The sequence below is a fragment of the Myotis yumanensis genome, unplaced genomic scaffold, assembly GCF_028538775.1.
Source record: "Myotis yumanensis isolate MYYU_CA2020_CCGP unplaced genomic scaffold, mMyoYum1.0.hap1 SCAF_11, whole genome shotgun sequence".
Taxonomy (NCBI): domain Eukaryota; kingdom Metazoa; phylum Chordata; class Mammalia; order Chiroptera; family Vespertilionidae; genus Myotis; species Myotis yumanensis.
The window spans coordinates 34,245,090-34,261,738 of NW_027223762.1; the positions used below are offsets into that span (position 1 = coordinate 34,245,090).

At 39.9% G+C, this 16,649-nt stretch overlaps 1 protein-coding gene across 9 annotated transcripts in view; it reads left to right on the forward strand.

The window, feature by feature from the left end:
* The first annotated feature begins 2,808 nt into the window (after positions 1-2,808).
* PAPOLG (poly(A) polymerase gamma) overlaps positions 2,809-16,649 on the forward strand; it is a 41,690-nt gene continuing 27,849 nt past the window's right edge. For 8 of the 9 annotated variants that reach the window (XR_011473166.1, XR_011473165.1, XR_011473167.1 and 5 more), the window contains exons 1-6: positions 2,809-3,040; positions 6,817-6,978; positions 9,399-9,465; positions 12,995-13,076; positions 13,302-13,411; positions 14,917-14,970. Coding sequence is in view for 5 of the 9 variants with exons in the window: in XM_070429274.1 (XP_070285375.1) it covers positions 3,024-3,040; positions 6,817-6,978; positions 9,399-9,465; positions 12,995-13,076; positions 13,302-13,411; positions 14,917-14,970 (492 nt within the window). In the remaining 4 variants the exon portion in view is untranslated. The remainder of the gene's footprint in view (positions 3,041-6,816; positions 6,979-9,398; positions 9,466-12,994; positions 13,077-13,301; positions 13,412-14,916; positions 14,971-16,649) is intronic. The other variant, XM_070429278.1, reaches the window with a different exon arrangement.

The window sequence follows — 16,649 nt, forward strand, 5'->3', positions numbered from 1 at the left end:
TACGACTTCAACATGTGAAATTCAGGGGGACACAATTCAGTCCATAACATTTGCTGCCATTGAAAGATGTCCATGATTTTTAGGCTAAAAAAAAATCAAGGAGCAGAACAACATGTATGGTATGATCCCCTCTCCCCGCTTTTTATTTTTTTTTTTTTTTTTTTCTTTTTTTTTTTTTTTTTTAAAATATATTTTATTGATTTTTTACAGAGAGGAAGGGAGAGGAACAGAGAGCTAGAAACATCGATGAGAGAGGAACATCGACCAGCTGCCTCCTGCACATCCCCCACCGGGGACGTGCCCACAACCCAGGCACATGCCCCCGACCGGAATCGAACCCGGGACCCCCCAGTCCGCAGGCCGACGCTCCATCCACTGAGCCAAACCGGCCCCGGCCTCTCCCCGCTTTTTAAATTACAAAAACAATCAAAACAAACACCCTGGTACATGTTTACATGCAGTTTGGGGTATATTGAAAACATTTCAGAAAGATAGATATCCAATTGTTAATAACAGTTCCCTGAGGAATAAAACTATGAAAGAAAGGGAGAGACAGATTTCTACTCTTTTTTTTTTTTTTTACAAGCATGGGTTATTTTTGTAATTGGAAAATTTTAGCTTAAAAAAATATAGCTACAATGTCGACACCCTCCCCCTCAAAAGTAAAATGTTATTCCTTGAAAATGTCCTTACTGAAATGGGGTTAGGGACTGGCATTCAACCCCAGGTAGATTCACAAAGAGAAAAAAAATGGAAGAAAAACAACTAAACACAACACCTTAGCACCATCTTAAACATTGGGGAGGGAGAGACACAGGATGGCCAATATTGTCTTTGTCTGCCAGCTCAGAATGAGGGGCTCAGGGTAAAAACAATTCTTAGAAAATAAAGTAATATTTCTTGTGTGTCTGAATTTTGAGAATCATGCAGTTATACACACTCTTCTCCTTTAATTCTCGTGTAATACTATTATTTTGATTTCACAGTTGAGTAAAGAGCTTTTTAAAATATATATATATATATATTTTTTTTTTATTTCAGAGAGGAAGGGGGAGAGGGAAAGAGAGATAGAAACATCAATGATGAGAAAGCATCATTGATCGGCTGCCTCCTGCACGCCCCTACTGGGGTCGAGCCCACAACCTGGGCATGTGCCCTTGACCGGAATCGAACCTGGGACCCTTCAGTTCGCAGGCCGATGCTCTCTCCACTGAGCCAAACCAGCTGGGGCAATAAAGAGCTTTTTTTAAAAAAAGTTTTTTTTTTATTGATTTCAGGGAGGAAGGGAGAGGGAGAGAGAGAAATAGAAACATCATTGATGGGAAAGAATCATTGACTGGCTGCCTCCTGCACGCCCCCTACTGGGGATCGAGACTGTAACCCAGGCATGTGCCCTTGATGGGAATCAAACCTGGGACCCTTCAGTCCACAGGCCGAAGCTCTATCCACTGAGCCAAACCAGCCAGGGCAGAAAGAGCTTTTTAAGGTTAATTAAAAGGTCACATAACTAGTACTAGCAAAACTATAACTCACATTTGAGTCTCCCTCACCCTGAAGTATGTGCTAGCAGCTAGCTACTACTCTCTGCTGCTTGGAATAGGTTTTGCCTCCTCCCTACCACCTGCATCCAATCTCTGCTCCAAATCTTGCTAATTTCGGCAGCATCCCCTCCTCTAGGAAGGCACTGTTGAGCACCCCTGCCCCCAAGTTTAGGTGGCCCTCTCTATGCCTCCCTAAGTTCCCTGACCCCATCTGGGTCACAGACCATGTGGAGTCTAAGGAACTCTGTGTATGATTTTTCTCCTCTACCAGACTGTGAGCTCTTGAGGGTAGCAATTAAGTATCGCCGCTGCCTGACACATTGTAGTAGGTGCTTTAGTTCTGCAACAGAAGAATATTATTTATATTTGATTGTTTCCTCACTAAACTCTGAACTTCATGAAGTTAAACAACACGTCTGGTTTTATGCACCATGAAATCACTGGAGCCTAAAACATTGCTTGGCACAGGCTAGGCTTTCAATAAATATTTTTCAATAAGTGAATAATTCTGTAAGTAGTCTCCTCTCTTTACTGTGTCTCTGACTCACATCCCGAGGGGGAAAAAATAGCAGCTTCTTGACATCCTTTTTCTTGTAATGATTTAGTATTGTACATGCTTTCCACGCTTCAGCATTTTAAAATTCGTCATTATTTTCCCGTTTTCATCCTCACAACTCACATGGAACATGATCTCCACTATTTGAAAGAGTAAGATTTTTCGTCTGCCTTACATTTATCCTCCTATTGCAAACTGCGAGCGATTCCTCTCAACCTCCCTCACGAGGGGAGTGGGAGTGAGACTTGGAGCTGAACAATTAACCTGCAATTTACGAGCTTGCTTTTCCCTGGGATAATTGCAAAGTTACACGTTTCTGGGCGTGACCCTCTCACGACAGAATCGCAACAAGTGGATTGATGACGTACGACTACCACTAAAGATGTGGAATACTAGGAGGGTTAAAACAGTATTTGCTAGGCAAGGTTCTGATCTTTTAAAAAAATATATGCTACAGGCTCTCATTAGAAGAACAAGAAAAATATGTTCCAAATTACTTTCCAGGCAATTTGCCTGGATTAACAGTCCCACAGACAAAGAGGCGGACCAAACGCTCTCTCCCACCGCCGTCCGCAGCCTGAGCCCGCGCCCCTGTGGGCGGGGCCAACGGAGCCTCCCGCGACCCCAGGGAGGAGGGGGCGGGGCCGGGGGCGGGGCAGGCTGCCAGGGGCGGGGCCTCGCGGGCGAGGGGCAGGCTGGGAAGCGCCGCCATGTTGGCGTCGTCCGCGCTGTATTGTCATAAATAGAGCCGGTTATGTAGTGTTTTTACTACTCCGTTGGCTGCCTCGGCCGTGGAGAGTGAGAGAGTGTGCGAGCGAGCGAGCGAGCGACAGGCGACCAAAGGAAAGCGGACAAGAGGAGGGGAAGGAGCCGGAACGGGACTCCGGAGCGGGAGACACCCGCCGGTGAGGGAGGCGCAGGAAGCGATGAAAGAAACGTCTGCGTAAGTAGTTGGGGGGGCGGCGGTTGGGGGTGAGGCGGCGAGGGGTGGGCTGAGGTGGTCGGCCCGGAACTCCGTGTGCTCCGCCGAGAGTTCATCCGGGGTCTCCTTCCCCGCCCGGCTCGGCAAGGGCACCTCCCCGACCCCCGGCGGCTCACCTGGCTGCCCCTGCACATCGCCGGACTCGGGGACTCCGGGAGTCCCCCCCACCTGCCCTCGGCCGTCGCGGCCCCGAGGACGCCCCGCGGCGAGGATGCGGTGGGAGCGAGGCGAGTGTGTCCGTGGAGGGACATCGTGGGTCCCTCTCCCGCCCCAGCGGTGCCTGGACCGGTCTCTCCTCCCGTCTGCATTGGCGCAAATGCCACCCCCCGGCGCCCCCTCCTGCCTTCCCGCCCCGCCGTCTCCCGGTCTCGAGGGTGAAGGACCGACCCATCTCGTTCCTCCTTAATCGTGGCTCAGGTCTTCTCGCCCTCCCCACCCACAGCCCGCACTCCCCAGCACACCTCCCGGTCTGTGACTCCGGCTCGCACTTGGGCCAGTCAGACGCGGATTCCGCGCTGGGCGGAGGATTTTGCTGTACCTTCTTAACACGGTGTTTCATTAGGAAATAATGGGGAAATGCAGTCTCACATGAGCATCATTTGTGTAGACACCATCCATCTTTCCCAGAGCATAATATTGTGTGTGTGCGCGCGTGTGCAGGGCATATTTTCATGTAAAAGAAATCGTTCCAGACACCCCTGAAGGATGCGCCTACCTCCTCCTGATTTGGTCCCGTTCGCCTCTCTCCCCAGAGTTCCCCCCACGGCCCTGAATTGGGTGGTTTTTGCCGCATGTTTTTAATGCTGTTACTACATACTGTGTATATGCATGCCCATAGCTGGCATTGTTTTTTAAGCTTTGTGTAACCAGCATCACATTGCTCATTCTGCAGCTTGCTTCTTTAGGGCAGCATAGTACCTTCGAACTTTGTCCCTTTGCATTTTAGATCCAGTTAATTCATATTAGCTAATGGATTGTATTCCATTGCAGGGATACACCTTAATTTCATTCTTTTCCAGTTAGTGACTATTTTAGGTTGTTTCTAGTTCGGGTGTGTGTGTGTGTGTGTGTGTGTGTGTGTGTGTGTTTAATTGATCTTTTAGAGAGAGCGAGAGAGGAAAGGGAGGGGAGACTTCAAATTGTTGTTTCACTTATTTATGCATTCATTGGTTAATTGTACCAGAGAAATACCCTGACCAGAGAAATAACCCAAAGCCGCGGACATGTTTCTAGTTTTTAATGTTACAGTGTAGCAGTGAACATTCTTGTACCTGTGTTTTTGTACACTTGTACTGGAATTTCTCCAACATGTTTAGCCAGAAGTGAACTTTATGACTTAAAAGGAATGTGGGATTCTTTTGCCTTCCCCCCGTCTAGATGAGGGAGGTTCAGAATCATAGGTTTGGAATTTTAGTGCCAGTAGGAACTTAGAAGGTGGGATACAAGATCATAGGTAGTGTCAGGACTGAAGTAGTGATGGGAGAATGGAGTGGTGGGAAGATCTTGAGTTTCGGAGTTCTGATTCTTCCTATCTTTTTAGATCTTGGGTACTTTGTAATGTGGCACTTATTCAATACCCACCTCTCAGGGTTAATGTCGCAATTAATGGAATGATCATATTATAATTAGCCTGTCCCATTCATTTACCATACACATACACACGCCCAAACAATACCAAATGCCTCTCTCTTAGAGGTAAAAGAGTTAAATCTTTAAAAAAGAAGTTACAACTTGAAATAATTAATGGGAATTTTATTTTTTCTGCAACAAAATAAATAACCAGAAAGAAAGCCACTAGTATTGATGTTTCTCTTTTGTTTGCATAATTTTAGAAGGTACTGTATATAGACTATTTTATCTTCCATTTCATTGTCTCTCCCTACCTAATGAAAATTTTAACCAAAGAGCATGTGATAAGTCAATCTTTTGACCAGTTAAAATTCAAAAACAATTAAACAATCATGTATTTTTGTGTGTTAATCTTTACAAGGCTAATTTATTCACTTAAAAGACTGCTCTTTGAACTCTAGCTGGTTTGGCTCAGTGGATAGAGCGAGGGCCTATGGACCAAAGCGTTCTGGGTTCAATTTCAGTCAAGGGCATGTACCTTGGTTGCAGGCTCCTCCCTGGCCTGGGCCCTGCTCAGGGCTCATGCAAGAGTCATCCAATCGATGTGTTTCTCTCATATCGATGTTTCTGTCTTTCCCTCTCTTTTCCACTCTCTCTAAAAATCAATGGAAAAATATCCTTGGGTGAGGTTTAACCACAAACACACACAGACTGCTCTTTGAGATTACATTCTTTTTTTTTTTCTTTTTAATTCTTTATTGTTGAAAGTATTACATATGTCTCCTTTTTCCCCCTTTGCCTCTCCCAGCCTGTCCCCACCCCCCAGCCCTGGCCTTCACCCCCACCCCATTGTCTGTGTCCATTGTTATGCTTATATGCATACAAGTTCTTATCCCCTCAACCCTCCCCAGCCTTCCCTCTGAGGTGATTCTGTGTCCCTGGATCTGTTTTTGTTCATCAGTTTTGTTGTATTCTACAAATGAGTGAGATCATGTGATACTTATCCTTCTCTGACTGGCTTATTTCACTTGGCATAATGCTCTCCTGATCCATTCATGCTGTTGCAAATGGTAAAAGTTCCTTTTTTTACAGCAGCGTAGTATTCCATTGTGTAGATGTACCACAGTTTTTTAATCCACTCATCTGCTGATGGGCATTTAGGCTGTTTCCAAATCTTAACTATTGAAAATTATACTGCTATGAACATAGGGGTGCATATGTTCTTTCTGATTGGTGTTTCTAATTTTTTGGGATGAGATTACATTCTTACTGTAGGTGTTAATGGTCCTTCATGAAAGGATACAGATAGGTGATAGGGTTAGTTGATTATTTTATATGTTGGTTTTTACTTTCCTTTTTTTAGCATAATTACAAATTTTACTAACCCATGTTGGTCCCAAATTTTATTTTGAAATTATTAGTCTGTGTAAATCCAAAATCTCAGAAATTCTGTTGTGCTATATTCAAGACTGTAATTTCCTGATGTCTAGGATCTTTTCAAGAGGAGCTTATATTCTATAACTGGTTGCCATTTAGTGTAAAGAATTTGATAATTATTCAGTGTGAAAATGGTCTGGGTACCAGTCTACATGAAGGTGTTCACAAAAAGTTAGGACTATGAACTCTGATTCAAGTAATGGATGTTAAGTTGGGTATCTCAAAGCCAAATCTATTTGTGATTTCTTTTTATAAGTCAGAATATTTCACAAGGACCTTCTAATGGAATGTTTTTATTTCTTTCCTGAGGGAGGGAAAAACATTGTTTTTACTTACTTTCTTTCAAGTGGCGGACTGCTTCAGAGATTGAATCTAGATGGCACTTGACTTAGGTCTGTAGGATATAGTAGAGGTGGCCCTAGCCCAACTCCTATTCAGGCTCTTTGAATTTGAGCTGAGTGGTGTTGGCACAGTTGTCCTGATGCCAACACATGCTGCTTTTGAATGAAAAAACATGCTAGCCATGAAAGCTGAAGATAGTATGAATAGCCTTTCATCAATACAAACACAAAACACCCTTTTTTCCTTTAAAGAAAAGTGCCCACACTGACTGTTAGTACTAATAAGTAAACTTTTAAGGTAGCTAAGTTAACAAGTGAATTGAGAGATTCAATGTATCAGTATGATATGATGCTTTAAATTTTTTCTGCTATTTAATTTTTCTTGAACAGAAACACCATGCTGGATAGCCAGCATAAACAAAAGCATTATGGAATCACTTCTCCAATTAGCTTGGCATGTCCTAAAGAAATTGATCACATTTACACACAGAAATTAATTGATGCCATGAAACCATTTGGAGTTTTTGAAGATGAGGAAGAATTGAACCACAGGTATGTCACATAAAAATGCAAAGTATTTTACAGTATATTATTTAATCATTAATTCTACAAACATATATCAGGTACCTATTATGTCCCTGCCTAAACGTTTTTTTAAAAAGGACAAATGAAGAGAAACCTTGGCATTCCTGGAATTTATATTTTAGGTGATTGTTAGGGAAGGAGACTAACATTTAGCCAAATAAGTAAAATAAATATATGTTACATGTGATGAATACTGCTGGGAAAGAGTAGTGATGCTGACAAAAATAAAGCTGGGAGTGGAGGTTGTCAGTGAAGTCTTCATTGACATTTCAGGAAAAAATTGAAGATGAGGGAGCTATGTGAATAGTTGAGGGGAAAGCATTCTAGACAGAAGGCTTGAGGTGGGAGTGTACCTGCTTTAAGGAATATATAGCAAGGTAGCCTGGTGTCTAAAGCAAGTGAGTTAAGCAGAGGAATGTGGGCGTAAAGAAAGTGAGGTAGAAAGGAGTTTGGAGGGGAAGGTCACTTAGGACATTGTAAGCTGTTATAAGTTTTGGCTTTGCCCTGGCTAGTGTTCTCAGTGGTTAGAGCATCAGGCCCCGCACCAAAAGGTCTCGGGTTTGATTCCCAGTCAATGGCACGGACCTGGGTTCAGGTTCCATCCCTGGGGCACATGCAGGAAGCAACCAACCAATGTGTCTCACATCCATGTTCCTCCCCCTCCCCTCCCCCCTTCTCCTTCCCTCTTCCTTCCTCTTCCCCTCTCCCACTCCCTCATGTGAGGATTAACAAAAAACAAAACAAAAGTTTTGGCTTTTACTTTGAGTAAAATGGGAAGCTATTAGGGTTTTGACCAGAAGGTTGATGTGATTTATTCATATTTTAACACAGTCGCTCTGGTTGCTATATTGAGAATAGTCTGAAGAGAGATCAAGTCTGAACTGGAGAAATTAGTTGGAAGGCTAATATAATCAGGGAAGAAATGATGGTGGCTGGCAGTGGTTATGATAAGAAGTAGAATTTTGGATATGTTTTAAAGGTAAGGTTGTCTGATGACTATGGAATGTGTGAGAGAGAAAAGATGAGAGAGGATCAAGAATGATGCCAAGGTTTTTGGTCTTAGCACCTCGTGAAGGATGAAATTTCATTACCTGGGGAAGGCTGAGGGAGAAGCAAGTTTGGACAGATCCAGCAATCCAGTTTTTCATGTTATCTTTAAGATACTTAAACTCTACTTTTCCTTCTTTCTTTTTTTTATTATTATTTTTTAATCCTCACCTGATAATATTTTTCCATTGATTTTTAGAGAGGGAAAGAGAAGTATCGATGTGAGAGAAACACATCAATTGGTTGCCTCTTGCATGTGCCCCGACCAGGGTCTGGGCCGGGGAGGAGCCTGCAACCAACATACATACCCTTGACGGAAATCGAATCCGGGACACTTCAGTCTGCAGGCTGGCACTCTATCCACTGAGTCAAACCATCCAGGCTCTTTTTTCTTCTTTTAATGTGGGATTTGGATATGCCATTATTTGCAAATTTATTTTAATATCAGTTGCATTTATTAAGAATATTATTTCATAAAAAGCAGCCAATGATTAATTTACCCATTTTAATTATCCAAAAACCTATGACTTTCAATGAGAGAAGGCTAATCTCTATTATTATCATATTGAATTGATTTTTATTCCAATGTAGGGCCAAAAAAGTTGATAACTCATTTGGCCTTTGCAGCCTTCTTGAAGGTAATTTTGACTTTTATTAGGCTTCTTGAATTTTGAAAATAACTCAAAGACCGAAATACTATTATCACATGTATCATCTCTTTGGAACTCTTAGGGACCTAAGAATGCCAAAGAGATTTGATAGCATCAATCCTGTCTAATAAAGAGGAAACATGCAAATTAACCATCACACCATCACAAAGATGGCAGCACCCTGTCCCCTCAGCCCCGCCGGAGTCCCCCAGTCCTTTCAGCACCACCAGGGGATGCGGGGCGGGGGGGGGGGGGGGGGGGGGCGGCAGCAGGCGCATGGTGCAGCTGGACCTGCCCTCAGCCCCCCAGCCCCCCAGCCGCCCAGGGCCAGCCCAAGGCGCAGGCAAGCCTTGGATGGTGGCTGCCCGAGGCTCAGGTAACCAGGGTTGGCCAAGGCTTGCGCTGCTGGCAGTGGCGGCAGCAGAGGTGTGATGGGGGCGTCACCTTCCCCTGATCGCCAGGTCGCCTCCCGCCCCTGAAGGCTCCTGGACTATGAGAGGGGGCAGGCCGGGCTGAGGGACCCCCTTCCAGTGCATGAATTTTCATGCACTGGGCCTCTAGTGTGTGTATAATATGCCTTTACCCTAACACCAACACAAAGGTAGTGCCTATATACTTAGTTGCTTTTTAAGATATTGTTTGTTCATTTGTTTTTTAATCTAATGCATGCTATTTTTTTTTTTATTATAGGCTGGTTGTTCTTGGTAAATTAAACAATTTAGTAAAAGAGTGGATTTCCGATGTTAGTGAGAGTAAGGTAAGACTTTAAAACTGCATTGAATTCATAGTTTCATTACATCCTGTTCTTTAGTAGTGGTAATAAGATATAGGAGTTGAGAATAATCTGAAATACATTAACACTGGCTCTTTGGTATACTTGGTAATGAATTGGTCTGGACAGTGGAGTCTAAAAAAATGAGGATTTACCTCAGAGGTAGCCAATTAGCTAAAACTTCACATAAATATCTTGCATGACTCACAGTAATGGACCACAATTTAAATATCAAGATACTTTATTTAAAAAGCCAGATTTCGGACTTGTTGTGAAATATCAGCTCTGGCAATACTGGGCCTGCCTTTGTGGAAGGCAGGAAGAGGCTTGAATGGAATTGGGCTTCTGCTCTGCAGGAATGCCTCTCAGCTTCCCCACTTCCTGCCCTTTCTGAAGCAGCACCTGTCATTTATCAGTCAGTTTCTGTGTGTCTTAAGAGTACTTTCCTCAGTTGCATACCTGCGTGACCCCTGAGACAGGAGTTTGCAAACCCTAATTTATAATTATACAACTTTTCCTCCTGTGGTGGTTTAACTATTTTTCTTCTAAAATTAATTATATATATTTTTGCTTTCTTAAGTATTTTTAATATAATTGTATTTTCATTTGTCTGAGAATCATCATTATGAATATTATATTACTGCCTGTACTAAAATGAGGTGGGGATGTTCAACTGGTGATACTTTTTGTCCCTTGACTAAGTGGCCCAAACTGTTGTATATTAAGGTTTTTGTTTGTTTTTTATAGTTTTCCCATCTTTCCCTTAACAGCAATCAGCTAAAAGTTAATGTCTCAGAGCAGTCAATGTGTCTCTGCAAACTCACTTTCTACTCTTTAATCTGCATGGATTTAGAAATTACATAAACATCTGTTAGACTTCTTTTTTTTACGACTTTTATTATTTCTTTCTGTACCTATGATACATATTTAAAATTGAGTTCTTTTAAACAAAATTATGAATAAGGTTATGAGGGACTCTGCTAAGTCTGTAGTCATTGGGTTTAAGTAAATGGTCTTCATGCTGTCTACTTTTGCTGCCAAATGGCTATTGGCTCATTTCTTAGCTCTCAGTAGGGTTATCAATAGTTGAAATTTTCGGATAAGTTGTATTTTGAGCAAGTTAAATGCTAGTCATGAGTAATAAAAAAAATTCATATTTATTTCTCTGCTACTAGGTGATAAACTCCTTAAGAAAAAGGCCTGTCTTGTTCACCTGCACCACCCCAGGACAGGGTTCAGGCATTAAATAAATGTTAGGGAAACCTGTTGTCCCTCTCTAATCAGTCCATAATTTCAATGGGTGTGCAAACCAAATACCCAACTTGCTAGAATTATTTTAAAATTAGAGTAACCAGCTTCATAACTTCTTGTGTATGATCTTTATGTCAACTATTGTGGTTGTGCAGAAGTCTTTGCTTCCATCCCCATTCAAGGGTGCATTTATTAGCAAAAAGAGTTAGATTAATTTGTTGAGAGATGACCTAATTTTCTCACTTTATAGTTTCTTTGCACTTAGAAAAATCTAGTAGAATTTAAAATTTTAAATGTCAAATGTTTTTTTAATCAGTAAAATTGCTTTTTATTCCATTTTAATCAATTAGCTCTTTAATCTGCAAAAACCCTGTAGCTGGTTTTCACTCAAAATCTAGGCATAAAACCATTGTTAAAATTTTGAAACTGCCACAACTTGGCTTTTTTCTAAAGCAAAGTAAATAAAATATCTACTTATTTGAAAATTTAAATTGGTTTTAACATCATCTGTTACATGGATAAGGTGATTGGTCATTTTATGTATCAATTATAATTCCCTTCATTTATGCATGCTTTAGTTTGGAAAATATCTGAAGGATTTGAGTTAGATCAAAGATTATTTGAATAGTCTATACAAAATTGGGATATTTAAACAGCCTAGAACTCCAAATCAAATCATTTTAGTTAATAGGTTTGTGGCAAAAATATTTTACTTGGAGATTTTGTGTGTTACTTTCTAATATATCATGCAAGAATCACGTTTTTCAAAGTAGGAAGGTCTTAGGAGGAGGGTAAAATAAAAGGTCCTTGCTTCTCTATCCTTTGATTTATATTAGTCATCAATAAATTTACTAACTTCATTCTAGCTATAAAGTTATTTATGATACTCTTGAAACATTAATATTTACTAAGCAGAGGAAATAACAATATCCTATTATACAGATATTTTTATTCAAGTTAATCAGCAGATATTATTCTTTGGAATTTTCACTGGGCATTGTAGGGAAATAAGAGTTGTAGGAGACACCATTCTCATCTTCCAAGGAATTTAAATATAGTTGAAGAGGTGGGACTTACAGAAAAAGAATGATCACTAAATATAGTATAAAAGGGGTTAAAGATAATAGTAGAGGAGCAGTGGGGCGGGGGAGCGGAAGATAATTAGGAAAGGCTTCATGAAAGAGGTGGAACTTGAAGTGAACTTTGAAAAATAGATGGTATTGAGATACTCAGAAAGAGATGGGCAAACATTCATGGCAGGGAAAATGGCAAATGCAATGGGAAGGAGACCGGATTGTGTGACATGTTGGCAGTTGGAGCTTCAGAAGGGAAGATCAGGAGACGAGGCAAGGAAGATTCATAGGAGCATATTGTGAACTTCCTTAGGATCCAAGGATCCTTACCTCAGTGGTCAGGGAAGAGTGTATTGGGAAGTTTTGAGTAGAAGAGTTATAATAGAGTAATTTAAGAATATCAGTGAATTTTGTACACAGTGGAATAAGAGAAAATAAAGACTAAGGGCAAAAGGATAGCTTTATGCTACTGTTAAATGTCCTAGAATTAAGGGGGTAATAGTTGAATAGAAAGTAGGTGACATGAGGGATATAAACTAAAAATTGTAAGCCAAAAAGAAGAAGAATGAGTATAGGTATGGGCAGAAAGGTTGCTGAGCTAGGATCAAGAAATTAAGATTATCTGTCACAAAAAACAAAGGGCAGATGGGATTAGTCAAGAGTATCCTTATATAATAAAAGGCTAATATGCAAATTGTCCTGTGGGAGTTCGACCGACCAGGAGTTGGACCACTCGCTATGACATGTGCTGACCACAAGGGGGCGGCGTGGAACGAAGGAAGGCCCCAATTGGCCCTAATCACCGGCCAGGCCTAGGGACCCTACCCATGCACAAATTTCGTGTACCAGGCCTCTAGTGATAATATAGAGAGCTGAAAGCATTAATTAGTTTGGTAAAATTCCTTGTGGCTGTTGAGAGTGATGGAGCCAAAGATATGCAATTGGAGGGGACAAGTAGGGTCAAGTGATAAAAATGTTTTTCTTCTATAGAGATGTGTGTATGTGTAGTGGACATGGATTTGTTTTGTCTTCCCTCCTTATTTCAAGCTGCAACCAAAAGAGCTCCGAAGTAATTTTACAAACTTTAGCTTACCAAAGTTGACAAATACAGTATGTATCTGTAGCAGTTAGGTGATTTTTATGCTAAATAATTTGAATAATTGAATGCCTTTTGTTTAATTTTATTTTAGAATCTCCCACCTTCTGTTGTGGCTACTGTTGGTGGTAAAATTTTCACTTTTGGCTCCTATAGGCTTGGAGTACATACCAAAGGTAACTGCTTTTCTGTGTTCTGATAAAAATGTTCACTAGAAAACTTCTATTTGTTCATAATTTAAAAATACAGAAGAAAAAATTCCTATTATCTCACTACTCAGAACTAATTATTATTAGCATTTTCTGTAGTCATTACATATTTTCTTTTACATGTTTGTGTGTACTTAACAAAAATATGATACATAATATGCTCTTCTTGATAAGAAATACTTTGATTTGTAGGAGCTGACATTGATGCACTTTGTGTAGCTCCAAGACATGTGGAGAGATCTGATTTTTTTCAGTCTTTTTTTGAAAAATTGAAGCATCAAGAGGGCATTAGAAATTTAAGGGTAAGTATCCTCTGGTATGTAGTATCTTGAACTTGTTAATAAATAGCTGTAAAAGCTAGGGTTTACGATTGTTGAAATATTTCTTAAGAAGTTGCTCTATCTTGTTAAAATAATGATAATGGTTAATAACATGGGCTTTATCGTTTTACACATCTGGATTTGAATCTAGAAATCTACCAAATATTAGATCTTAGATTTTGGTCAAGTTATTCATTCTCTCTGAGCCTTCGTTTTCCTCTCTTATAAAGTGGAGATGGCATATAATAACATTTTTATAAAGTTTTTCTGAGGATCCATGAGATAATTTACATATATAAAGTTTAACTAGTAGTAACCCTTTATATGTGTACTAGAGGCCTGGTGCATGGATTCATGCACTGGTGGGGGCATGGCCTGTGGTGATCCGCCCGCAGTGGGAGCGCCGCTCATTCTGGTCAGCCGAGTGGTGCTCCCTGTGGGAGTGCACTGACGACCAGGGGGCAGCTCCTGCATTGAGCATCTGTCCCCTGGTGGTGAGTGCACGTCATGGCAACTGGTTGACGGTTGTTCCGGTAGTTCCACCATTCAGTCACTGGGCTTTTATATATGTAGATATGTAGCCATTCATTCAGCAAATTAGTTTCAGCACTAATGATTCATCAAACACTGGCCTTAGTCCCACAAATACAGTAGTGAACAAGACATTGTTTATGGGAAGGAGGGATTAGGGGAACTAACCAAGTGAATAGTTTTAATACAGTCTGAGATGCTAGGATAAGATGAAGTTCAAAGGATCTGCATTATTTGGGTGTGTGGGAATAGAGAAGATGGTTAAAAATTTATATTCGGATTAAGGAAGACTCAGACTTTTCTACTAAATCTAAACTATATTGACTGTATTATTTTTTGATAGATTAATCATAAGTTCTTTTTTTTTTAATATATTTTATTGATTTTTCACAGAGAGGAAGGGAGAGAGATAGAGAGTTAGAAACATCGATCAGCTGCCTCCTGCACATCTCCTACTGGGGATGTGCCTGCAACCCAGGTACATGCCCTTGACCGGAATCGAACCTGGGACTTTTCAGTCCGCAGGCCGACGCTCTATCCACTGAGCCAAACCGGTTTCTAATTTCTAACGCAAGTGCTCTTTGTAAATAATCAGTTTTCAATTTGATCAACAATAATAAGTACTCAGATGATAGCAATTCTGTCTGCCAGTTTGTGATGAATATTTTTAGGAGATTAAGTTAGATAACAACTGTCATAGACATTTTGTGCATCTTAAATAACACAGTCACAAAGTAGAAGTACTAACCTAGAATGTGAGGCCAAGAACATTTTCACTTTTTCTGTTGAGTTTAATACAAATTGGGAGCAAAGGAATTCACATTATTGGCAATTAGGAAGGATTTAGAAAGGATTACAGCTTATCTATATGGAGCAGAGGTATTCATATTATCAGCAAATAGGAAAGATGTAGAAAGGATTATGACATATATATATAAATTTTTCTTTTTTTGTAGGCTGTAGAAGATGCCTTTGTACCTGTTATAAAATTTGAATTTGATGGAATTGAGGTAAGTGTTTTTATTATTTTTCTGACTGTACAGTTGAACTATTTAACCCAGAAGGACTTTTTGAGTTATTTTCTTTTTTTAAAATAAGACTTAAGAATCTATTTTAACTAATCAAATAGTCTTTAAATAGACCCTCACATTCCTCTTTCCTATATCTGTTGATTTCTCACCATGGAAGATGAACCAACTTTCATCCCTACCCTAGTCTCATTTCCATAATCTCCTAACATAGTTATATTGTGTTAATTGCTTTGCGATTTATTTGCTTAGGCCTTATTCTTAAGACTAATCCAAACCCTCCTGTCATATTTGTCTAAATCTCCTTTAAATAGATTTCTCGGTATTCTGTCATCATTCTGGGAAAATATCTCAGAATCTTCTCACCTGTTCCAATTCACTCTGATTATTCTCTATGGCTGATATATACAGCTGACATCCTAACATCTTTTTTTTTTACTATCATCCTGGGATTTCCTCTTGCCTCTCTCTAGAGTTTTCTTTCTTGACTCTCATTTTAGTGGCACTTATCCACTAGCTTCCTGAGAAAGAGCACATGGTTTTGAGATCTTGCATGTTTAAAATATCTTTCTTTTTTTCTCACACCAAAATGGTAGTTTGGCTAAGTAATGGTTCTCAGAATTTTGAAGGCCTTGCTTCATTGTCTTATAGCTTCCATGCCGTGTTGAAAAGAGTGATGCCATTTTAATTTCCTCATCCTTTGTATGTGATCTATTTTGTCTTTTTGGACACTTATATGATTTTTTTCCCCTAGTCTTCACAGTTGTAAAATTCATGGTGATATACTTTAGTATATGTCTTTTCAATTAAATATGCTAGGTATTCAGTAGTCCTCTTTCAACTTAGAAACTCCTGCCCTTCAGTTCTTGGAAATTATATTGACTTCCATTGGATTTCCTTCCTTTGTTTCCTCTCTCCTTTCTGGAGCTCCTAATATTTGTATGTTGGACCTCCAGGATTGCCGCCCCCCCCCTTTTTTTTCTCCAAATTTTTTCCTTCCACTTATTGGCCACATCTTCATATTTTTGTTTTGCTTTTTGTGATTTTCTCTTCCAAACTTTCTCTTGCTTTCCATTTCTGTCACATACTTAATTTCTAAGAATTTTTATATTCTCTTAAATATTCCTCTTTGTTATGTATGTATTTACAGCCTCTTGTCCTTATTTCCTGGTTATAAATATTTTTAATCTTTGCTGTTTGAGATCTGCTGAGTTGTTATCACTTACCCGTCTACTTTCCAGCTTTCATAATTTTTGCTGTTGTCTCATATTTTCCTTTGTCCTAATGAGTTATATGTTTAAAAACAAAATAAAACTAAACAAAACAAAATTTTGCTGGTATTTTAGAGGGGTTTCAAGAGGGAGTGAATGTAAATGTGTGTTAGATCTGCCATCTTTATCTAGAAATTCACTTAAAAGGTCTTAAGTTGGTTTTTTGGTGTGTTTTTGTTTTTTTTTTTAAGCTTGGCATATATGTTAAAATTAAAATACTTTCCCTTAATTTGAAGATTCAGTTGCCCTCACAAAACTTTTGGTGATTTTCGCATCTGAGATTGCCTACATAGGCCTTTTGAAGTTTTAAAGAACTTCCAAAACTAATAATTACAACATTTTACATTTTTGAGGTGGGGATGGGGGAGAATGAACTAGAAGGAGAAAAAG